General features: G+C 36.5%; 1 protein-coding gene across 1 annotated transcript in view; it reads left to right on the top strand.

The window, feature by feature from the left end:
* LOC133765277 (bifunctional heparan sulfate N-deacetylase/N-sulfotransferase 3) overlaps positions 1 to 19,984 on the top strand; it is a 167,085-nt gene extending 147,101 nt beyond the window's left edge. Inside the window, exons 12-15 of the mRNA XM_062198898.1 lie at positions 2,228 to 2,398; positions 4,430 to 4,539; positions 18,141 to 18,243; positions 19,865 to 19,984. Coding sequence (XP_062054882.1) covers positions 2,228 to 2,398; positions 4,430 to 4,539; positions 18,141 to 18,243; positions 19,865 to 19,984 — 504 coding nt within the window. The remainder of the gene's footprint in view (positions 1 to 2,227; positions 2,399 to 4,429; positions 4,540 to 18,140; positions 18,244 to 19,864) is intronic.
* The last annotated feature ends 5,524 nt before the right edge of the window (positions 19,985 to 25,508 follow it).

Here is a 25,508-nt window from a genome sequence, read left to right as displayed (position 1 = left end):
GTGATTATGTTTATGATATTGTGTAGAGCTTAGCCACAAGTGATCATTTTGAAATACTTCAACAGACTAATACTACTACTTACATGTAAGATGCATTTGCATTTTAATGTCACTAAAAATAATATTTAAAAAGGCCTTTCATGGTGATATTTTAATCACCAAATGGAAAAATTCAACAGACTGTCAAAATTATAAGAGTATAACAAAATTGTTAGTGACTTTAGACTCTGGGATACTTAGTTAACATTTTTAAGTTTTACAATTTAAAAAATGCTTCCCTAATGTTCACACATTCATCCATTCACCAAATAATTTTAATGACTACCATTGCAAAGTATTGAGCTAAACATGATTTCAAGATAAGTTAATAAATGTGCTACACTTGAGACTACTTTGTCTAATTGAAAAAAATATGTAAAGGTAAGCATATAAATTAGAACATAGTAAGTGGGAAACAGTCAGATAGACAGTTGTTCAAAGTGATAAAGCCCATCTGAGAAAGCCCGCCTGGTACAACTTTGACTTATTAACCAGGTGCAGTACAGCCTAAACACCAGACCCATTGGTATTTCCCTAAAAGGAAGGATTTGTAAGGGGAGAAATTTGGGTAAAATTAAAATGAGGAAGTGTTTTGATGTGTGCAAATAGAGCTATGTGTACAGAGGTTATGAGTAGGCCTCTGCAGAAAAGCAGACGATGGGTCCTATTTCCTTGGCAGCTATGGAGTTTAGCTATATGGAATATTGTTTGTACAAAATCTTCTTATCTGAAACTCTGCAAGTGGATTGAGTGTAAGGCTATTGTATTAAAATGACCCATATAATTCAGATCCTGCACACAAGAGTGCATTGTTCATTCTCAAGTAGCTAAGTTCTTGAAAATTATGCTAGAGAATATGGTTCCTCAGTCCTTTGGTTGCTTAACAAAAGCCATGTTTCCTCGTCCACAAGCGAAAGAAAGTCCACAGACTGTCAGGAAAGGTTTTGTAGCTACGGTAGAATAGGAAAGGTCATACAAAGCAGATGGAATCTTTGATAGGACTATTGATAACTTTGATAGGAATATTGCATAACACGGAGTGGAGACATCCTGTAAAGCTAAGATCCAGAGAAATCCACAATTCCACTCCCATTATTCATGCCAGACCTGGAGCCATCTTTTAAACCACAGTATACAGCAAGTAGTCAATTGACTGATTTGATTCTGTAGCTTTTACATTTTCCACCAGGTTTCTTGAGAAAAGAGAAATAAGCCTAAATTGACTCAAAGAGAAGGAAGAAAATTGGAGCTTGGCAACCATTTAGCTCCTGAAAAATTGAGAATTTAAAGAAAAAAGAGGTTTCAAGGCTGCAAGCTAACAAAACATCCTAAATATTGCAAATAAATCATTCCACAGTGGCAAAATGCAGGCCTTAACAAAGTCTAGTAGAGTTTGTAGTATAGTAATTTGAATCTCAATTGCAGTAAATTTGCTATTCAGCTAGATGTGGTAAACATTCACAAACTCACCACTATGCCTGAATATTTATTGGTCAATTTAAGGAAAAGGTGATTTCCTCAAGCCCATGGGCCTGAGCCTGAATCATTATGAAACACTTTGCTATTTGGATTGCTGCTTTCTGCATTTTCTTCACAATAAATGATTCTGATGCACTGCAAAGGTTACCATTAGATAAAATAATCTTGGCTTTTAGATACTAAGTAATATACGATAAAAGCCGTGGCTTTCAGATAATGTGCATGTCAGAGTTTTCAGTAGTTTCTCCATTTAAAATAGCCAACAGGGCTTTTCTAATCTGAAACTCCATTAGCAGATGGAGCAAACCCATTTGGCAGAACTAGTGGGGGGCTTGTGTATTATGGATATTCACTGGACATGATAAATAGTCTGCTTACGGGCTGAAAGGGGCCATTAATGCAGCTCTCAAAAGTTCACTTTCAGAATAAAATATATACTCTAAGGAAACAATTTGTAAAGTTAGTTAAGGAATCCTATCAATAAGAAGTCAGCCTCTACCAAATAAGTTCTCAAATATATATTCTGATCAGTGTGGTAACTAAATCCTTATGCTCCAGCAAACACTTTCATACTTTATTAATTTCAAAACAAATAACTCCAGCAGTGAAGTATTCCTTCCTCTAGCTCTGAGAATTGTCACAAAGATTGGTTTTTAATTATTTATGCCTATGGTTCAAGTTAGCTTAATTATCCACCTTTTCCTCATAGCATCAGCGATCACATGAAGACCCCGCAGCTCTGAAGTTTAGCTTCTATGAAGTGATCTCAGCCGGGCCCCATGCACCTTCTGAGCTGAGAGCCTTGCAGAAGAGATGTTTGGTCCCTGGGTGGTATGCCAGCCACATAGAGAGATGGCTTGTTTATTTCCCCCCCTTCCAGGTATGCAGCAATAAGAATTTATATCATGTTACAGACTCATTAAGTTAATGACTTTGCTTCAAGGATAGAGAAGGTTTTTTTTTTTAACTCATTGAAACATTACTAGCTATTATTCTTTAGTTACAAATAATGAGATTATGGTAAAGAAAAATAGATAGGCAGAGGTAGAAAAACTTTAATTTTCCATCTAAGAGGGTTTCATAGTAATTCTCACTGCTTTGTTTTCTAGTGCACACCTTTCTTGACTGTAAAGAATTCAGAAACTTTAGAATCTTTTTTTTTTTTTTTTTTTTTTTTTTTTACAGGCAGAGTGGATAGTAAGAGAGAGACAGACAGAAAGGTCTTCCTTTTTGCCATTGGTTCACCCTCCAATGGCCGCTGCGGAGCCAGGTGCCTCTCCTGATCTCCCATGCAGGTGCAGGGTCCAAGCACTTGGGCCATCCTCCACTGCACTCCCGGGCCACAGCAGAGAGCTGGCCTGGAAGAGGGGCAACCGGGACAGAATCCGGCGCCCTGACCGGGACTAGAACCCGGTGTGCCAGTGCCGCAGGTGGTGGATTAGCCTATTGAGCCATGGCGCCGGCAACTTTAGAATCTTAACTCATATTCTGAGATTAATAAAGATTGAGAATCTCTTACAAGACTAATATTAACTTACTTAAGTGCCATTACTTGTTTTTGAACCACCTTGCTAAATTTCTCCTAAGTCCTGTATTTTCTTCAGCTTCATTGCTTTTCTGTCTTGCCTAGCATGAACCTGGATTACAAAATCAACTTCTACATTGGTTTGCATAAGCAATCCAGTGACATCAGATACAATGGTCTAGGGAACCATGCTAACGTGATAGCTACTATCACATATGGCTCTTTTAATGTATATTAAAATTAAATAAAATTTAAAATTCAGTTCCTCATCTCCATTAGCCACATTTCAAAGGTTCAACAGCTACAACTCAGATGCAGCAGCTATAGAGTTGGTACACGTTACAGAAAATTCTGCTGGATAGTGTTAGTCTAGACTCAATAGAAACAGTGAAGAAGGGTGGGCAGGGGTCACACTGCTGACTTTCTAGCCTTCCATAACAGTCTCCTATCATTTAACTTGCTGGGTCCACCCTCACGAGAGTAGCAAGCAAATTTTCCTCCATAGTTCCTTTTTTTATTATTATTATTTTTTGACAGGCAGAGTGGACAGTGAGAGAGAGACAGAGAGAAAGTTCTTCCTTTTCTGTTGGTTCACCCCCCATGGCCGCTGCGGCCGGCGCACTGCGCTGATCCAAAGCCAGGAGCCAGGTGCTTCTCCTGGTCTCCTATGTGGGTGCAGGCCCCAAGCACTTGGGCCATCCTCCATTGCACTCCCGGGCCATAGCAGAGAGCTGGACTGGAAGAGGAGCAACCAGGACAGAATCCGGCACCCCGACTGGGACTAGAACCCAGGGTGCCAGTGCCACAGGTGGAGGATTAGCCTATTGAGCCGCGGCACCGGCCTCCCCATAGTTTCTTGAGGAACTTCTGTCCAAGTTCAGATTCTCAGAATATCTTACTTTCTTCTCCATGTGAGATTCTCAAAATGTTTCTTCAAACTTTATAATGCTATTCCTGAAACTTGTAAAGAATGACATGTTATCTGTGTCATCACACCTGAGCTTATTACAACTTTTCTTCCTATCTACAGGGCTCTTTCTCAGCTTAAATGATGGAACTGTGTTTTGTTTATTTTTTAAACTTAGTTCCCATTTGTGATTTTGTAGTCACATTTCTAAGCTCTTGGTCTTCACAACTGGATCTGTTGTTTTCATGGTGTTTGCAGGACTTCTCAAATTACAAAACATGACTGTACTTAGTTAGTGTGATTTATTTCTTGTTCCAACTCATTAATGAGGATGACTTGATTGTGTCTAACTATAATGCGTGAAAATCCCCTCAGGACAGTGTCTCTGAATAAGTTCAGAGTGCAGAAATTTTTCATTATACAATCAACATGTCTTATCAATGTGCACTGTCTTTATTTTTATTTCATTGGTAATTTAGTTGCTAATTATCGATGGGCAGCAGCTAAGAACGGATCCTGCTACTGTGATGGATGAAGTACAGAAGTTTCTAGGAGTGTCTCCTCATTATAATTACTCAGAAGCTTTAACGTAAGTTTATATTCTAATCAGTTTATTAAAGTTTCAGTGCAGAATTGATTTTAAAGAAACTTCAGTTTGAAAATGTAATTGTCACATAGTTATCCGTTACGTGTACATTCTTTTCTGGTTTGACATTAACTAGCTAGGAAAGAATATTTCAACAGTGTGACAAAGAAATATTCTGAATCCTCTATTGATCCTAAGTATGCAAAGATATCCCTTGGAATGGAGACAAACAAAACAATTGTAATCTTAAAACCAACAACAAACTTTACCAGGGACTACTTGAAATAAGTTGCTAAGAGCTAAGTCTACAGACAATATTGGGACCCCTTAACAGTATTGATATCCTATGTAGTCTGGGAACTGACTCTTCTTTCCCTTATGCAATTTTCAGAAACAATATCTGACAGCAAGAAATACCCCAAAAACTGAATGGATGGGCAGAGACAGATGTACCAAATATTTCTTAAATTATTTCTTAAATATCTTCCATTTTTTGCTGCTTTGCATTAACCCACTAGGAGTCTGACCTCGTCACCTCTCCTTTAGAGACCTCAGCAGTTATTAATCTAGTTGGGTTGTCTTTGATTTTGTTTTGTTTCTTTACTGGTTTCCTCTGATATTTCTGGATAATTGACTGCATCAGGGCTGAGACCTAGAGGGAGGCAGTAGTTTTTAAACTTTTATTAACAACAAACTGTAGAACTCTTCAGTGTTAGCAAAGTGAAGAGCCACTAACATCGATGGAAGTTCACCTTCTGTACTTCAACACAGGTTTTTTTTTTTCTTCTATGTTTAGAATGCTCAAGTGTTTTTGAACTTAGATAAACTGTATTATATTTTTTAAAAAGCAAGCCACTCCAAGAGCAATGTATATGCCGAAACTGTCTTTTCAATTTTGTACCCTACGTGGCTCTTACTTCACCCTCATCCTGACTCTGGATTTCAATTAGTATTTTTAGATATTTATTTTACTTTAGTCCATTTATAATGATTGATAATGAAATTTATATGGGTTTTTGTTCTTATCTCAGTTTAGAGCAATTGGAAGATAATGAGTTGAATGGGCCCTGGACCTCTTACTACACTTTTTAAACATGTTAGGCTCATGAACTGAAAAAGGCTGTATTATGGAATTCTTTCATTGTATTATTCGATATAAAACACAGTTCCATCAGTGGGTTTTCCCTTTTATTATACTATCTTACATCAATTTAAAAAGTGAGCAGGATTCCTTTATTATCAGCATCTCTTCCAGTGAAAGACTGGCATAAAGACATCACATACTGCTGCTATCTTGTATAAATTATATGCAGAGACATGGAAGGGAGACATTTTTGGTTTAGATGACAAAGGAGTAGGTGGAACTCTGGAGTTTTGTACTTCCTTCCTGAGATTTATTTTCTTTGTTGATACTATTAGTCTTCTGACCTCTGTTTTCTATATACTAGTACTGTCAGAGCTTAGTTCAAGTGCAAACACAGACGCTAGCCTTAGGTATTTAACATTCAACTTAACCTCAAAGAAAGATTATTTTAGTTTGCAGTTAGAAACTCAGGTCCACTTTCTGCTTTATATATTTCTAAGTATCTCTTAGAAAAGAAAGCTTTTACTTCCTAAACAGTTTTCTATTTCAAGTCAGCTTATCTTGGGTCTTTTTATATAGAGCACAGAGCAAAAACATTGTATTTCAAGAAAAAGAAGTGGAGTATTCTATAAAGACATAATCTCTTTTCTTACAGAATAGTCCTTGACCCTTGTGCTATGTGTTTGTCCCCTCTGCATCCCACACAGCAGCAAACTTTTTATGATCTCCGCTGCTGATAAAAGACAGTGTAAACTTAACAGAGCCAATATCAATACAACATACTCTATACAAAGAACTGTCCATCACTTGATACCTAGGATGTATTTAGATAAAATTACCCTTATATGATTCTCTACTTTGGATGGAGGCTTAGTAGGTGAAGTAGCAAGATAAGATAGGTGTAGTTCCAAAAAAAAAAAAAAAAAAAACAGAAAATGTGGTTCTTTTTTATATTTTCTTGTCATCTGTTAGCCTGACAGGCTTTGTAAAAACCAGCAGTGCAGTTGTTGCAGAATATTTGAAAGTTTTATGTCATTGTCTTGGGTCTAAATTGATCTTCCTTTCATGCCCTTTGCAGTTGTTCTTCTGAATCCTATTCTTGTGATTTAGTGAATCTTCTTATTGTAGTGAAAGTTGCTTCTATGGTACTTTGTGGAAATATTGAGGATGACAAGGGGTTCAAAATGTATATTCTCAGAATATACCTGTTGGCGAGAGATCCTTTTAGCACTTTGGTGATGATTGTGAAGACACATTATCACTTTGGTGGTTTTTAAGAAAGTGGGTTTTTTTTTTTTTCCATCAAAAATGCTCTAAGGATGTACTAAACCTAAAATCCTTATGAATTCTCAAGTAATCACATAACTGGTGATTTGCACACAGTATAAATAAATAGAACTAGCTCCATACAAAACTTTTATTATACAATCTTGGCAAGAAAAAAAATACTCTAAGCTGATTGTCTTCAATACGTATTACAAATTCCAGTAACAAAACTATTTTTAAGAAGAATGGCAGGGGTCTGGTGCTGTGGTGGAGCAGGTTAAAGCCCCAGCCTGCAGCTCCAACATCCATTATGGGTGCTGGTTCAAGTCTTGGCTACTCCATTTCTCATCCAGCTCCCTGCAAATGCAACTAGGAAAGCAACAAAGGAAGACCAAAGTACTTGGGCTCCTACACCAACGTGGGAGAACCGGAGGAGGCTCCTGGCTCCTTGGCTTTGGATTGGCCCAGCTCCAGTCATTGTAACTCTGTCTTTCAAACAAATGAAATAAATCTTTAAAACAAATGGCAACAAGTCTCTATTGTTAAGACTTGTGTTTATTCCTTTCCATGATTGCTAAACAGAGTGTTCAGATTTTTAAGTTTAATGCAAAGTCACTGGATAGTCTATGATGTCTTAAAATACTTAGTACTGTTGTTATGAGTTTTAAATGACACATTGCATATTTTTTTAAAAAATCTGGTGTTCTCAATGAGTGTCCATTTGATTTGAAATGAGCAATATAAGCTTAAAACAATAGACAAGGGAAGTTTTTCATTCGATGCTCTAAATTCACACTTTATAAATCTTGTTTCACAAAACCTTAAGCCCTAAATTATAGATTGATGTACTAACGTTACCTTTCTTGTAATGTGTTATGCAGTGTTTTGAACTCAACTTACTATTTGAGAGAAAGTAGGAGGACCAGTGCTTAGCATGGAATTGTACAAACGTGTAATCTAAAATGAAGAACATAAATTTTTAATTTTCTTTGTTTCTGAGTCAATTAATGTATTTGTTAAAATGAATAAAACCAGACTGTGTTACACAAAATTTTAACACTAATTTATTTTGAAAACATCAATAAATGTGAAACAAAAATTGGAAAGCTAGGAGTTGAATTGCTTACTTTTTGGTCTGTTTTGTTTTGTAGTTGTGTTTTAACTGAGTCATAAAAGCCTGAATCTGCTTTAAATTTCAGAAGGTTTCAACTGTCTTCAACTTCCTTGGCAACCAAAATTTTATTCTCTAGGAAGTCCTTCCCAAGCCATCCACAGTATATGGATTTGAAAAATAATAGACATAGTAACTGAAATTTGTTGGCTTTCTGGATGACCTATAAAACAGCAACTAGAAATGCTAGGTAATGAAAAAGAGAAAAATCTACTCTTCTTTTTTTTTTTTTTTTGACAGTCAGAGTTAGACAGTGAGAGAGAGAGAGACAGAGAGAAAGGTCTTCCTTCCATTGGTTCACCCCCCAAATGGCCGCTACGGCCGGCACGCTGCGCTGATCCGAAGCCAGGAGCCAGGTGCTTCCTCCTGGTCTCTCATGCAGGTGCAGGGTCCAAGCACTTGGATCATCCTCCACTGCCTTCCTGGGCCACAACAGAGAGCTGGACTGGAAGAGGAGCAACCAGGACAGAATCTGGCACCCCAGCTGGGACTGGAACCCGGGGTGCTGGCGCCGCACACGGAGGATTAGCCAAGTGAGCTGCAGCGCCGGCCTACTCTAATTTCTTATAATAAATTTTAATGTGATTGTTTTGTTTCAAAACAAATATATATTTATATATTCTAAATATTTTTATATATTGCCTACTAAAAATACTATGTAAGAAGTAATTACTTGGCTTAGTAGTTAAGCTGCTGGTTGAGATGCCAGTAACCCATGCTGCAGAGTGTGGGTTCAAATCTTGGCACCATTTCAAATTTCAGCTTCCAGCCTATGTGAACCTTGGGAGTTAGCTCAAGCTGGGACCCTGCCACTCACATGGAAGACCTAGATTGAGTTCCCTGCTCTGGGCCTCAACCTGGATCATCACCAGCCATTGTGGGCATTTGGGGAGTGGGCAGGTTGATGGGAGTTATTTGTCCCTTTGTCTGTCTGTCTCTGTCTCAAGAATGAATGAGTGAATGAGCAAATAAATAAATAAATAAATATTATGTAATAGTTATTGTTAGCTCTATTTTTCAGATGAAAAAGCTAGGGTGAAGGAAAATTAAGGAAAGTCCATTCAACAAGTAAATTAAGGAGACAGAATTGAAATGCAATTAATTAGTTCTAGTCTCTACAACTGCCAGTGTGTGAAGGTCTTCATATCGTACAAGATGTTAGAACCAGAGGAAAACAATATTGTGAATTTTCACTAATGAAAAGTATCTGACTCAGCAGGAAGTATTTCATTTAAAAAAACTGAACTTTAAAATGAGTTTTTAGAGTTGCCTTAGACTATATGATGAACAAAATCCATCTCCAGATATACTGAATGTCGCAAAATAAATGTGTGCTTACAGATATGCAGATTAAAACTACTTTGAGACACTACTGTATATCCATTAGAATGGCTATAATCCAAAAGAGAAACCAAATGGCCACAATCCATAACACATCAGATGTTAGCAAGAATGTGCAAAAACCAGAACTCTCATATTATTAATGATAATGCATATAAATGGCCACTTTGGAAAGCAATTTTGTAGTTTCTTAAAAATTAAAAAGAATATTATCAAATAATCCAGCTCCATTCCTACCCCAAGATCAATAAAAACCTAAATCCATAAATACTAAGTGAATGTTCTTAGCAGCATTATTCAAAATAGCTAAAAAATAGAAACAATCCAAATATCCATCAACTGGTGGGTGGACTAATTTGGTATATCCATCCAGTAAAGGGGTGTTGGGGGAAAAGGAAGTGTCTAGAAGTTGAGTGATTGCTAGGTGACAGAAGGGATTGACTACAGTGGGCCCTGAGGGTGTTAGGAGAAGGATAATAAATGTTCTAAAACTGACTCATTAAACTGTAAAACAATGTTAGTCAGGAGAGAACTGTTACCAAAAAATTTCTATGCTTGTCCTAGATTAGTTATATCTAACTGACAATATTTTAATTTTGAAAATATTAAAACTGCTGTTTGCTCTCCATGGATATATTATATCAGTTTAAAGGTATCACAGACATACTGTAACTTTGTAAGTGTATTCTGAATGTTTCCAAGGATTCAGTTCCACAAAGGTAGAATCAAGGTCATGTTTTCATTAGTATAGACATGTACCAGTTAAAGATTCAATCACTGGAGAATCTTGGTGCCCCTGTCCCCAAGTCTCTTCCAGTTATTGTTAAGTATCCCTGGGTGATATTCCACAAAAGCTTAAGAATAGTTTTTATTTTGCTTGCTAATACAATAAGATTTTGACTTTGTGACTCTGGAGATACAACAATAAACAAAGCAACCCTACCTCCAGGATAGGGTGGCCAAAGAGACAGATCCTGAACAATATGTAACACATAATACTTCCTCAAAAATGTTCACTTCCTAGCCGGCACCGCGGCTCAGTAGGCTAATCCTCCGCCTTGCGGCGCCGGCACACTAGGTTCTAGTCCCGGTCGGGGCACTGATCCTGTCCCGGTTGCCCCTCTTCCAGGCCAGCTCTCTGCTGTGGCCAGGGAGTGCAGTGGAGAATGGCCCAAGTTCTTGGGCCCTGCACCCCGTGGGAGACCAGGATAAGCACCTGGCTCCTGCCATCAGAACAGCGCAGTGCGCCTACCGCGGCGACCATTGGAGGGTGAACCAAAGGCAAAAAGGAAGACCTTTCTCTCTGTCTCCCTCTACTGTCCACTCTGCCTGTCAAAAATAAAAAAATAATAATAAAAAAAATAAAAAATAAAAATATGTATAAAAAAAATGTTCACTTCCTGACAGCCTTGAAAGGATGGGCCTGGCTATGACACTGCTGCTAGTCCACATAAAAAGTTGTTTCCTCACTGTTCCATCAGACATTAGTCATATGAAGGGACATGGTGCTATTCTAAATATATTAGAAGCTCTGTCTCTGTCTTCTATCAAATTTCTTTATTTGGGCTCTAAAGGCATTACTATGTCCCCAGATTCACAAGATCCTTCATCAACAGCACCTGTTATTTGTGACTTCTCTGTAGGACAAGACCTAGTCCCTGAGGCTACCTGAAAAATGGACATGATCTTCCATCTACCTTTTTATTTATTTTGTTCACATGAATACTTGAAAGGCAGAGCAAGAGAGAGGGAAAGTAAGAGAGATAGATCTTCTGAAATGGCTGCAACAGCTCGGCTGGGCCAGGCAAATGCCTGAAGCCAGGATCTCCATCAGGGATTCTGATGAAGGTGGCAGGGGCCCAAGCACTTAGGGCATCATCTGCCACTTTCTTTGGCATGTTGGCAGGAAGCTAGATCTTAAGCAGGGCAGCTGGGATTTGACATGGCACTCTACTATGAGATGACCCCCTTTCACCCTCTTGACTTTCTCATATCCACCCTCACATACCTACCCTACTTCCTATGAACTTATGTATACACATATCTGGGCTAGGTGTCAGCTAAACACATTTTTTTTTTTCCTTCAATAAAGCCCAGCATGACACCTTGCTGCATAAGATCCAATCAATTAGTAGAGATAAAAGGAAAACTTTTCTTTTGATTCTTAATTTTTTTTAGATTTTATTATTTATCTGAGAGTCAGAGTTATAGAAAGAGAGGAAGAAACAGAGAGAGAGGTCTTCTATCCATTAGTTCAATACCCAGACGGCCACAATAGCCAGAGCTTGGCCAAACTGAAGCCAGGAGCCAGGAGCTTTTTCCGGGTCTTCCACATGGGTGCAGGGGCTCAAGCACTTGGTGCATCTTCCATTATTTTCAATGGCCATTAACAGGGAGTTGGATTGGAAGTGGAGCAGGAGACTCGAACTGGCACCCACATGGGATGCTGGCTCCACATGCAGAGTTTCAAACTACTATGCCACAGTGCTGGCCCCTGATTTCTTAATTTTGACACAGTGAAGTTTGGTGTCTCTTAGAAAAACCTTCTCTCAGAAGACTGCCCATTTTAACATACAGCATATCTATGATCTAATCATGTATCCACAGTAAAATGTATTAGCATTTTATATAGCATTTATAATAATACCTTTTCTGGATTCTGAATTTTGTTCATTTGAACACTTAAAATGAGTTCAAATTCAACAGTGGAAATAGCTGATAGAAAAATGTTAATGAAAAATATTACTTCAGTAGCAGACTTCCGGAAATGTTGTACTAGAATTTCCCAGGGGATTTCATGTATAGCTTATTTAAATAATAGTCTTCTCTTTTTTTTGACAGGCAGGGTTAGACTGAGAGAGAGAGAGAGAGAGAGAGAGAGAGAGAGAGAAAGGTCTTCCTTCCATTGGTTCACTCTCCAAATGGCCGCTACGGCCGGCGGGTTACACCAATCCGAAGGCAGGAGCCAGGTGCTTCCTCCTGGTTTCCCATGCGGGTCCAGGGCCCAAGCACTTGGGCCATCCTCAACTGCCTTCCCAGGCCACAACAGAGAGCTGGACTGGAAGAGGAGCAACCAGGACAGAATGCGGCACCCCGACCGGGACTAGAACCCGGTGTGCCGGCGCCGCAAGGCGGAGGATTAGCCTATTGAGCCGCGGCGCCGGCCAATAATAGAGTCTTTAGAAATACTCTCCGTATACCTCTGAATATGAAACTAGTTTATTCAGTTGCCTGATTCAAACAATAACATATAACAGCATGAATATATATGTGATAGCCTGTTTTCACACAATTGCTTTAATAATAATAAACATGCTTTGCATAAGTGGGATATGCTAATTTTATTGTCTCTGATACACAGAAGCAGAAATCTAGGTTTGTATTCTTTTTACAGGGCTATAATTTTAAACCCTACAAGACACAAAGTAAATAGATAAATAAGTAAATAAGTAAACAAACCCTACAAGATTAGCTACATAAAGACTACCTTTACACACATATGACTACTACTCCACAAATCACACTATAATTTTAAGTCTACTTTATTGATGTATAATTTTACATGCAATAAAATCAGCTGCTAAAATTACACAACTTGACAAATTCTGACAAATATATATAGTTGGATGCATCACTGCAGTCAATATGTGGAATACAGCCATTAATCCAGAAAGTTTTCTTATGCTCCTATGCAGTCAATCCTTTCCCTTTACCCCAGTGCTGACTACCTATCTACTTCCTTTTGCTTACCATAATGCTTTTGAGATCCCTCCATCTTACATCTCTCAGCAGGCAGTTCTTTTGGTTGAGTAGTCCTTCATTTTTTGAGTATATCAAATTTGCTTATCTTTTCCCAAGTTGATGGACATAAGGGTCATTCCCATTTTTAGCTATTATGAACAAAGCTACTAAGAACATTTGTGTAAAGATCTTTTTAACTTTTTTTTCACCTTATTTATAAGGCAGAGAAAGAGCAAAAGGGCTTCCATCTACTGGTTCAATTCCCAGATGCCTGCAACAGCTAGGGCTGAGCCAGTCTGAAGCTAGGAGCCTGGAACTCCAATCTGATTCTGCCATGTGAGTGGCAGGGACCCCAAGTATTTAAGCCATCATTGGCTGCTTCCCATAGTGCACATTAGCAGGAAGCTGAATAGGAAGCAGAGGTGTGGGGACTCAAACCAGCCACTCTGTATGGGATGCAGTGTCCCAAGCTACAACTTTTACTGCACCTAACACCTGCCTTGGGTGTAAAGACCTTTGCACACATATTTTCATTTTCCTTGGGTGAATACCTAGAAATGGGACAGCCAGGGAATATAGTAATTATATATTTAAGTCTGCAACAAATACTACAAAAGTAGCTATGATATGTTTTAATTTCTACCAAGAAAGCATGGTGTTTCTACTTGTTCCAAATCTTTAGTCACACTTGGTAGTAGTCTTTTAGTTAATTCATGATTGTAAATGCCTAGTGGTACCTAATTTGTAATTTTAACTTGCATTTCCCTAGAGATTAATGATGTTGATCAAAATTCCATTTGTTTATTGATCATTCACATTTGTTCTTTGGTGAAGTATCTTACAATTGTTTTATTCAGTTTTTACTGGAATTGTTATCTTTTATGTTGATTCTGATTATTCTGATTACAAGTTCTTTTTTAGATATGTTTTATAAATATTTTTTCCAGGCATGTGATTTCCCTTTTAATTTCTTAGATGTCTTTAGAAGAACCAAATTGTACATTTTTGTGAATTTAAAATTACCATTTTTCTTTTATGTTTCATCCTAAGAAATCTCTGGTTATGAAAATTTTCTACATGATTTTTCCTGTTTTCTTCCAGTGGTTTTATAGAGCTCTTTAGTTTAGGTCTGTTATCCACTTCAAGTTAATTTATACATACAATGTGAGGTAATGGTCAATGCTTATTTCTTTCTAGATGTCCAGTTTTTTGCCTTTTTTTTATTTGACAGTTAGAGAGAGAGAGAGAGAGAGAGAGAGAGAGAGAGAGAGAGATCTTCTGTCCACTGATTTACCTACCAAAATGGCCACAATGGCTAGGGCTGGACCAGATGGAAGCCAGGAACTTCTTCATGATCTCCGAAGTGGGTGCAGGGATCCAAGCACTTGGGCCCTCTTCAGCTGCCTTCCCAGGCACACTAGCAGAGAGCTGGATTGGAAGTGGAGCAGTTGGAACCTGAACTGGCACCCATTTTGGATCCTGGCATTGCAGGCAGCAGCTTAACCTGCTACTCCACAGCACCATCCCCTAGATATTCAGTTTATCCACTGCATTTGTTTAAAAGATAATCCTTTCTCATTGAATTACCTTTGCATTTATCTTTTGAAAATCAGTAGTAGACCATAGATGTGTAGCTAGCTCCGGACTCTATTTTGTTCTATTGATCCTTTGGCCCAATAATGCCAATACCACACAGCTATGATTACTGTAGACATTATAGTAGATCTTGAGTGAAATTAAGTAAGATCTTCAAATTTCCCCTTTGTTTTCAGATTGTTTTAGCTTGGCTAAGTCTTTTACATGTCCATATACATTTTAATCATTTTAAATTTCTACCAAAAAAAGAATTCATTGCAGTGTTGATTGAAATCATACTGAATCAATGGCCAACAGACACATGAAAAAATGTTCAAGATCACTAGCAATCAGGGAAATGCAAATCAAAACCACAATGAGGTTTCACCTCACCCCGGTTAGGTTAGAATGGCTCACATGCAGAAATCCACCAACAGCAGATGCTGGAGAGGATGTGGGGAAAAAGGGACACTAACCCACTGTTGGTGGGAATGCAAACTGGTTAAGCCACTGTGGAAGTCAGTCTGGAGATTCCTCAGAAACCTGAATATAACCCTACCATACAACCCAGCCATCCCATTCCTTGGAATTTACCCAAAGGAAATTAAATTGGCAAACAAAAAAGCCATCTGCACCTCAATGTTTATTGCAGCTCAATTCACAATAGCTAAGACTTGGAACCAACCCAAATGCCCATCAACAGTAGACTTGATAAAGAAATTATGAGACTTATACTCTATAGAATACTATACAGCAGTCAAAAACAATGAAATCTGGTCATTTGCAACAAGATGGAGGAATCTGGAAAACATTATGCTGAGTGAAATAAGCCAGTCCCAAACAGACAAATATCATATGTTCTCCCTGATCGGTGACAACTAACTGAGCACCAAAGGGGAAACCTGTTGAAGTGAGAATGGACACTATGAGAAACAGTGACTTGATCAGCTCTTGTCCTGACTGTTGATGTACAATGTAATACTTTATCCATTATAGTATTTTTTTTTTGTTCTAGTACTATTGGTTGAACTCTGTAATTAACACACAATTATTCTTAGGTGTTTAAATTTAATTGAAAAGTGATCCCTGTTAAATATAAGAATGGGAATAAGAGAGGGAGGAGATGTACAATTTGGGACATGCTCAATCAGACTTGCCCCAAATGGTGGAGTTAGAAACGTGCCAGGGGATTCCAATACAATCCCATCAAGGTGGCATGTACCAATGCCATCTCACTAGTCCAAGTGATCAACTTCAGTTCTCAATTGATCACACTGATAGGTCTAACAGTCAAAGGGAACACACAAACAAGACTAGTGTCTGCTAATACTAACTGATAGAATCAAAAAGGGAGAGAAGGATCCAACATGGGAAGCGGGATACACAGCAGACTCATAGAATGGCAGATGTCCTAGACAGCACTCTGGCCTCAGAATCAGCCCTTAAGGCATTCAGATCTGGCTGAAGAGCCCATGAGAGTATTTTAGGCATGGAAAGCCAAGACACTCTGGAAAAAAAAAATACCTAAATGAAAGATCTCTGTGAGTGAGATCCTAGTGGAAAGAACGGGGCCATCAAAGAAGGAGGTACCTTTCTCTGAAGGGAGGAGAGAACTTCCACTTTGACTATGACCCTGTCAGAATAAGATCAAAGTTAGCGAATTCAAAAGGCTTCCATAGCCTTGGCAACTCATGACTAGAGCCTAGGGAGATTACTGATGCCATAAACAAGAGTGTCAAATTGTTAAGTCAACAACAGGAGTCACTGTGTACTTACTTCTCATGTGGGATCTGTCCTTAATGTGTTGTCCACTGTGAAGTAATGCTATAACTAGTACTGAAACAGTATTTTATACTTTGTGTTTCTGTGTGGGTGCAAACTGATGAAATCTTTACTTAATATATACTAAATCGATCTTCTGTATATAAAGATAATTGAATATGAATCTTGATGTGAATGGAATGGGAGAGGGAGCAGGAGATGGGGGGGGTTGCGAGTGGGAGGGAAATTATGGGAGGAGGAAGCCATTGTAATCCATAAACTGTACTTTGGAAAGTTATATTTACTAAATAATAAAAAAATTTAAAAAATCATACTGAATCTACAGATAAATTTAGAGAGAGATGATATATTGAAAACATTCACTATTTTTTTATAAACATGGTATTGCTCCCCATTTTTGTTTAGGTCTTTTATAATTTCTCTTACAATGTTTTAGAGTTTTCAGTGTGCAGAGTTTGCAGAAGTTTATTGTTAAATTTACCCCTAAGTATCTCTTGTTTGTATGTGAATTTGAATGTGTTTTAAATTTCCCACTGTTCATTGTTCATAGTGTGATTTTAAACAAAATGTTGGAAGTAGCCTTCAGAAAAGTTATACAGATTAAAGACAAAATAAAGGGATCATAAATGACAGTTCTTACTAATGTTGAATAAACTAGGACAGTAGAATCACTGAATAACAAAAGCAGTGTTAAAGAATTATCACCTCTATTACTTTCACTTTCACTTTAAAATTAAGAATCAAAATTCGTGCTTTATTTACAATGACTAATAATATAAAACATATATAGCAATCATTGAAGAAAAGGCCCTTAACTTTGTCATAAAGCCTAAACTTGAGTCATGACCTGAATTAATAAAAATTATGTAATCCAAGATAGATAAGTCTTGACAAAACTTTTCTTCTTTTTCATTTTCTATTCAACTAGTTTTAATGAATGTTCACAAGACCAAACACTATGCTAAGTGTTATAAAATGGGAAGAATACTATACACCATATCTTTCAGGGATTATAACAGACTCAAATGACAGTAATATTTTGGCAAACTAAATTATCAATTTAACATGCTATTATTTTTATTATAATTATAGCATGCAAATCCCATTTATAGGTATTAATGCTTTAACAGGGAGTTCAATAAGAAAAATAAGGAAATAACTATGGAAAAATATTAAATGTGTGATAGCTATAGAATCCTAAAAGTAATCACTCCATTGGACACCTTTTTCTTCTATTACCTTGTAGTTATATGGTGTAAGTACTATTTAAAAACCATAGGTATAAACAAAAACTGACTTGTCATTTAAGCCCTATAAAGGAAAAAAAATATTGGGCTTCAGATTTATGAATTTTTCCTTCCAGATAAAGAAGCTGGCCTCATTAATTTCTATTAATAGGAGACTTTCCGTTGACAATTTTTCTGTTAGCAAACTGGCAAACTTACAAGTATGACAGATGGACTGAGAAACCAAAAGTATGCCAGAAGATTATATGCAAAGGGATATAGTAAAAAAAAAAAAATCAGTTTTTGTGGTTCTTAGATTGAGATCTAAATTTTAAAAATTAATTTATTGGTTATTTTAGCTTATAAATTGCTTAAAACACTTTTTGGGTGGGTTTTTAAAAAATTTTTATTCTTTTAGGTTTGATTCTCATAAAGGCTTCTGGTGTCAGTTACTGGAAGAAGGTAAAACAAAATGCCTTGGAAAGAGCAAAGGAAGAAAATACCCTCCAATGGATTCTGATGTAAGTATAGAATTTAAAAATACAAAGTGAATAAGCAAAATGATAAACAATACTATGTCCTTTTGTTAAGAAAAGGGACTAAAGTCAAAAGTCAACCTTTCTAACATTAAAAGTGACATATGGGTTTCAGTACATCTAGGTAGCTTTTTTAGATTTTTCTAGTGATTTATTATTACCTGTCATGCAAGAATAAAGGAAAACAATAAAATTTTCGATTCTGAATCATAACAAAAAAGATTAACATTTCATTCTAAAAAGAATAACTGCACAGAAATTTTAGCACATTTAAAAATGTTATTTGTAATCAAGACAGGAAATATATCAACTGAAAATAGAACCAAAAGACTTCTTTTTTTCCCACTGGGAAAGTCATTGTGCAGTAGCCTGGTGATAATACAGAAACTGATATAATATACTAACCTTGGAACTGATAGCATACTATAAAATGAGAGAATTAATGTATTTTCCAAATGTCTGACATACTAGCAGATAATTTAGATTTTTGGGAATAGAGATATATATACTTTGTGGTATTTAGCACATGTTTATTCCATCTAGAATGATGATATGGCAATCACTTAATGCTATAGTTTCCTCAGTGTAATCTGTATTTTTACCTTGATCTTCATTTTACATAAAGATTTGTTAGTAATTTTTGATAATCAGCCTGATATATATGTATGTAGCTTGCACATAAGAATGCAAGTATATTATAATTTGTAATTGTGTTAACATTGTTTAATATATTTTAATATAGCATGTTAACTGGGAATCCTAGAGTGGACTGAGAATCCTAAGGTGATCTGACTTATTTGAATACTTTTATCTAACAAGGCCTACTATTTTTTTGTGCCAGTCCTAATGAAGACAAGGCCTGGGCTTAGTAAGTTCCTAATTAAACTCACTATAGAAAGCACTGGGGGCTGGTCTTCTATTATTCTGATAAACAAACTGCATTCTCAGAGAACTCTAGTTTTCTTTCCTTGATTATTAAAATATGCCTTCAGAGTACTATGAAAATAATGCTAACTTATTAAAAGAAACTGAAGGACAATTTCTATAGTATTTCAAAAAAGTATTATAAAATATATTCTTATCATTTATGTCAAAGCCATTTTCTTAAATGTTTATTGGAGCTAAAATGTTTAAAAGACACTGTGAAATATTAGTATTTTATTTTACTTTAATCCAACATGGACATACTGAGATATAAATTTGGTTGTAGAGAAAAATAAGAAAAACAACTTTTTAAGATATCAATTCTAGATGGCTTACCAAGTTTACTATTTAATACATACTAGATTTATTTGAAGGAGTAAAGTAGCTGATTTCATACAAGTAGTGTCCAGAGAGGAGGCAAGACTGAAAAGCCTTCACAGAAGTAATGGAAATAAATAAAAAATGTGTGGGACACAGTAGAAGACAGTACTGTTGCCATACCGCTTGCTTCTCTTCCTACTGCAGAAAAATGCCAATACCCCTCCTCAAGTTGTCAGCAAAATATCACAAGTTGTGCTAAATAAGCAATCCACATGCTTAATAAAGAGTTTAATACAGATCTGGTATACTTGATACTTTATTTAGACAAAAATAAAATGTGCTGTTTTCTCTTCCCACTCAGAGCAGAGCATTTCTGTCAAGCTACTATCGAGATCACAACGTGGAACTCTCAAAGCTGCTGCACAAACTGGGGCAGCCTCTGCCTTCCTGGCTGAGACAGGAGCTGCAGAAAGTGAGATAGCATTGAGAGAAAATTCCTGAGAATTCACCTTCCACATTACATGCACTTTTTCCAAAGCTTCCAGAAGCTACCAAAATGCTGTTGAAAAATATACCTCTTCAAATGAGAAAAAAGAACAGTACCTTCCATATGCTGGCATGTGGATTAGAAAAGAAAAGAAAACGAAAAAGTACCTGTTGAAAGCCTTGAGGTCTATGGCCTTCCTCTTAACCCATATCTGAGCCTGTGGGATTATTGTAGACTACTGCACATTCTTGTGGAAGTCAACAGCAACCAACATAAACATGAACCACAAATGCAGAACTGTTCCATTCTATAGTAATATTTACACTTTTATATATCAACTAAGATTGTGTCTGTGTAGATTTTATAGACCACTATTTGCCTGTACAATGTTTTCTTATCCTTTGATTCTATAGTGTCCTATCAAACAAGAAACAAAATAAACATCACAGTGTAGCATAAAATGCCAAAAGCATAACATCCATAAAAAATGCTTGCCAAAATTTCAATCCACTAAGTATTTAGAAAGCATTGTAATTATAATTTGTGCTAGATTAGAGAGTGAAAATGTTATATGTCAGCTTTATCTGCATCAGAAAAAGATAAGTATTATAACAAAAAACTGATATTTTTCATATCCATAGTCTAGTACATACGTTTATGTAAAAAATTATTAACTCCTCCATCATAATCTATTGTATTGAACATACATTTTAAAACTGTTGAGTGATAAACAGAAATTCACTGAATATATCAAAATAGTAAATAGCAATGTAAAATTTATTGACAATCCTCTAAAAACAAGAAATTGTAGGGTTCTAAAGATATATCATTGAGAACTCTCCATCCATTTGCTATAAACTGCAAATTTATTGCAGTAGTCCTCACTAGTTCTACAAAATTGCATGCATAAAGTCTGACATACCTGTGTCATCTCCAGAGACAGAATTTGACTTCTAACTGTGAATAGCTTTTTTTTTAAATGATCCCTAGATGATGTGTATTTACATTAACTTATTTAGAAATTACATTTTCCAGGTAGTTCCGAATACAATTGTGTAGAGATTTATAATGAAAAACAAATTAATATATGATTTTTAATCTGATATTTACAATGGTACTTTTGATATAAGGCAAAGAAAAATAAACATGGCAGAATTCCATTTTTGAGACTATTTCATACATCATCCTCATGGAATATAATAGAACATAGTTAAATTTATGGTTTGCCTACTAAACTAAATGCAGGAAGTACAAAGATGAGCAAGGCATGGTTCTTGAAATAGTTACACTTAAATTTTAAATGGTGTATATAATGAATAAAGTATTCAGAAAAGAAAAGGATAAGACATACTTATTTTCCTGTATTGTTTACTTAATTTTTAAATGTATATATACATAAAACTTAAGTAGTAAATAAATTCCCTACTATGATTAAATAAGCCTTTATAAAATACTATCAAGGCACGATTTTAAAAATTCAAGGAAAATCTACAGCCCAAATATTAACATTGTCATAACATGTAAAACTAAACTCTACAAAAATTTGAGTTTCTTCCACTTAACTGAATATTTTAATTGTATATTACAATTATTAGTTGTGTTTTTTAAGTTTTATGTACCTAAATAATATGCTGATCTTTAAACCAATTGTTAGCAGGAAGAATTGGACAAAGGATCAATTTTTAAAACACTTGACTATAAAAAAAAATCAGTTTTCTTACTTACTGCTGCCTCTTTTGAAGCAAAACATTCTAGGAAAATTATCTTTTATCTCCACTAATTTGCAAAAATGGTTTAAGAGAGTCAAACATACTGCAGATAGGCTCCAGCAATTACATGTCATGTTTCATTTAGCAACACCATTCCTGCTGATAAAAATGAAAGGAAAAAGTGATATATTTATGCTTTAATAATGAGATGCATATTTAAACTTCTAAACAAAGCTGCTAATGGCATAACTTTGCCTAGATGAACTGGGTTGACTGAATAGCTCACTCTTCAAAATAAATGTCAAAAACAAACACAATGCTTATATAATTAAAGGAGAAAAATAAGAGATAATACCACAATTAACTCAATCACAAGTACATATATTATGCTACCTAGAATTACAAACCTTTGAAAGAATTTTGACCAGTCAATGTATCTTGGAGACAGCATCAGATTATAGAGAACATGCATATTTTCCACAATATATATTCCAACTGATCATTATGCTATTCTGAAAATAGCATAAATATAAATGAGAAAAGAAAGAGAGGTAATGTGATTTAAAACTTGCATTGTATAGAATTCCCTTTTTCATTGCTTAAAATATGAAACTTCCTCAGGAAGAAATGAAATGGTTGTTTCAATGTTTATAGATATAATATTCTTGTCATTCACATTGAATGAAAATTACTGGAAACATTTTTTTCTCTGAGTTTTTTAAAATAAAAAACCTGGATATAATTTTGATAGTAGCATGGTACCTCATATGTACAACAATAAACTCTGACAAGAAAACAAAGAATTTGATCCTGATGATTGGACAATAAGTAGGTATTTGGTTGGTTTTGCCTGGGAGTGAATGGAAAGTAGTTATAGAATGTAGATACCACTAATCTATTTCAAAACGGAGAGATGTATGGAAAGCTATAACTTTTCATAGATCCTTCTCCTAAACTTAGGTGCTAATTACAGATTTTTTTTCCAGTTGTAATAAATATAAAGCAACTCCTGGGTCACTCCTGGGACCCTATAATAAGAGAGTAAAGAGAACCACGCAGGTGTTACTTAAGACTTGAGGGCCTGATTTTAGCAATGATTTTAGCATGTCTTACTCACAGCACCCTGTTTTGCTCCATACACATAAATGCACCCCTTTCTTTCTCTAGAACTTTAAAAGGTGTTAACAGTCCCCCCTTCATAAAAAATCTAGCGAAAGAATCTCTGAAAAAAAAAAAAAAAAGAGGGAGGGTGGATAGTTAGAGATTTTTCTTCATTATCCACAAAATTTATTTTCTCTATCCTAATCACTTGTTTTTTTCTCAATATCAGATTTTTCTCATAATGCAACCCACCCTGTCTGGATGCACCAAGTGAATTCCCCATAGGCTTGTCTTTCCCACACACAATGCTCCAATCTGAGTCCCAGTTTCCTTTCCAAATACACTATCTTATGTTTCATCTATTCCAGGACCAGCTGGTGACCTGTTAATCAGTATTTGTGGATTATAATGATTTTTTTTTTTTGACAGGCAGAGTGGACAGTGAGAGAGAGAGAGAAAGGTCTTCCTTTTTGCCGTTGGTTCACCCTGCAATGGCCACCGCGGCCAGCGTGCTGCGGCCTGCGCACTGCGCTGATCCAAAGCCCAGAGCCAGGTGCTTATCCTGGTCTCCCATGGGGTGCAGGGCCCAAGCACTTGGGCCATCCTCCACTGCACTCCCGGGCCATAGCAGAGAGCTGGCCTGGAAGAGGGGCAACCGGGACAGAATCCGGCGCCCCGACCGGGACTAGAACCCAGTGTGCCGGCTCTGCAAGGCGGAGGATTAGCCTGTTGAGCCATGGCGCCGGCCGGATTATAAAGATTCCTAAATATTATGCTTTCCAGAAATAACATCCCTACAGTTTCTAGGAGATACATTTTAGCATCCAACAAATAACTCTAATGGCACTGAACTGGTCAGCTTTTGATGTGAAGGTTTTTGCAATTTTACTTAATATTATTAGATATTATATATATATATTATATATATTATAGTAAAGTTCTGCCAAAGCTGACTGTTCTTAATTATTACCTATACATAACTGTTGCCTTCTTCCTGCCTCCACCTCCCCTTAAAATACATACATTCCCATCCTTAAACAGTTACTAGTCATGGTAGGGGTAATTAAGCCTTTGTGGTTGAGTTCTTAAATTATTTCTGGGTTGGCTTGGAATGTTAACATCTTTTCACTCACTTTACCTAGGAGCAGACTCAATTTCACAGTAAAGGCTCTCCATATTCAATAGGAGTTAGACATTAGTCTATGTGTGAAGGGCCCAAGGAAAACAGGAGCTTAATGCAGCTAAATGAGGAAAGGAAACTAGAAGACTTAGAAGCATGCCTTGAAAACAACTGACATTTACACATCAAAAGTCCTACCCAGGTCTGATAACTTTGTAGGGAGGTCTGTACTCCCAGAGACATCCCAGAGAAACCTTCCCAGCCCAGTGGCAAGAGAGCTGTTTGGTTCAATAATAGTGCACTCAAAACCCCAGGAGGAATTTCATGAATTCCATGCCCAGAAAGCCCTCTAACCAGCTTATCTGAAGAAAGGGGGTGGAGGACCACAGGAGAAACAGTGGGAAAAGGTGTACCCATACCCAAAAAACTTCAGTCTGAATGCAGACTGGGCGCTCAGTTCTTTGCTGAGCTGCCCACCTGGCCTGACAGGTGCAGCCTCTTCATTAAACATTGCTAGCTTGCTTACTACCAATCTCTGACTCATATCTGAATTTCTTTTCTCATGGATAGAACCTTTGTTCTAGCCATCTCTGATAACATACAAAGAGAAATAAAATGTGGAGATTATGTGTGTGTATAATTTATAATACAGCAATAATTTATTATAGGTTATTAGCTCATGTGAGTTTAGAGGGTGAGAAGGTCCACAACCTACCATCTGCATTCTGAAGATACAGGAAAGCCAGTGATGTAGGTCAAAGACTTGAAAGCCAGAGAGTCAGTGGTGGAGATTTCAGTCTGGGTTCGTAGCCTAAGAATCTTGAGCACCAGTACAGGAAAATAATATTGCAGCTCCAGCAGCCATGCACAGTTAATTTGACTTTCCTCCACTCTTGTTCTATTCAAGCCTTCAACAGATAGATGATGCTCACAGAGGGGGGCATTTGTATTACTTAGCCACCAATTCAAATCTTAATCTTACCCAGAAACACCCCCACAGAAATGTTTAACTAGCCATCCAGGCATCCTGTGGCCCATTCAAGTTGACAAATAAAATAAACCATCACATTTATTCAGTAATTCCTCTCAAAGAAATCAAAGTAAATTTCACAAATTAAATGCTCACAGTGTAAGGTTTCAAAAATGTTGTTGAGAAGATATTTGCCCACGTTTTGCCATACAGAAAACTGAATTAAAATGAGTGAAATGTGAGACATTTCCAAAGCATACAGAATCTGTGACAAATCTTACATAAAACTCTACATCAAACTGCTTTTTGGTTATGAGCAAATAAATTAATGTAGGAAATGCCTGCTGTCTACATTTCTGATGCCAAAATGCTCTATTTCAAACCAATAACTGAAATGGAAACCAAATCTTGCTCTTAAATATTGTGCATAATTTATACAGTTGGACTAGAGAAGATGAATCTTTTTTTTTCTATTTGGTAAATAATACTCTCAATCTGAACTTTTTTTTCAGCTTCAACCACTTTAAACAGAAAAAGAAGCTCAAAATGCTACATACTTTTAGTACTTTGGTGTATCATCAAAGAATTTATGTTCTTCAAAGCAAATAAAATGTTTAA

The sequence above is a fragment of the Lepus europaeus genome, chromosome 8 (genome assembly GCF_033115175.1).
Source record: "Lepus europaeus isolate LE1 chromosome 8, mLepTim1.pri, whole genome shotgun sequence".
Taxonomy (NCBI): Eukaryota; Metazoa; Chordata; class Mammalia; order Lagomorpha; family Leporidae; genus Lepus; species Lepus europaeus.
The sequence above is the reverse complement of the archived record's forward strand: the minus strand, read 5'-3'. Positions and strand labels throughout refer to the sequence as shown.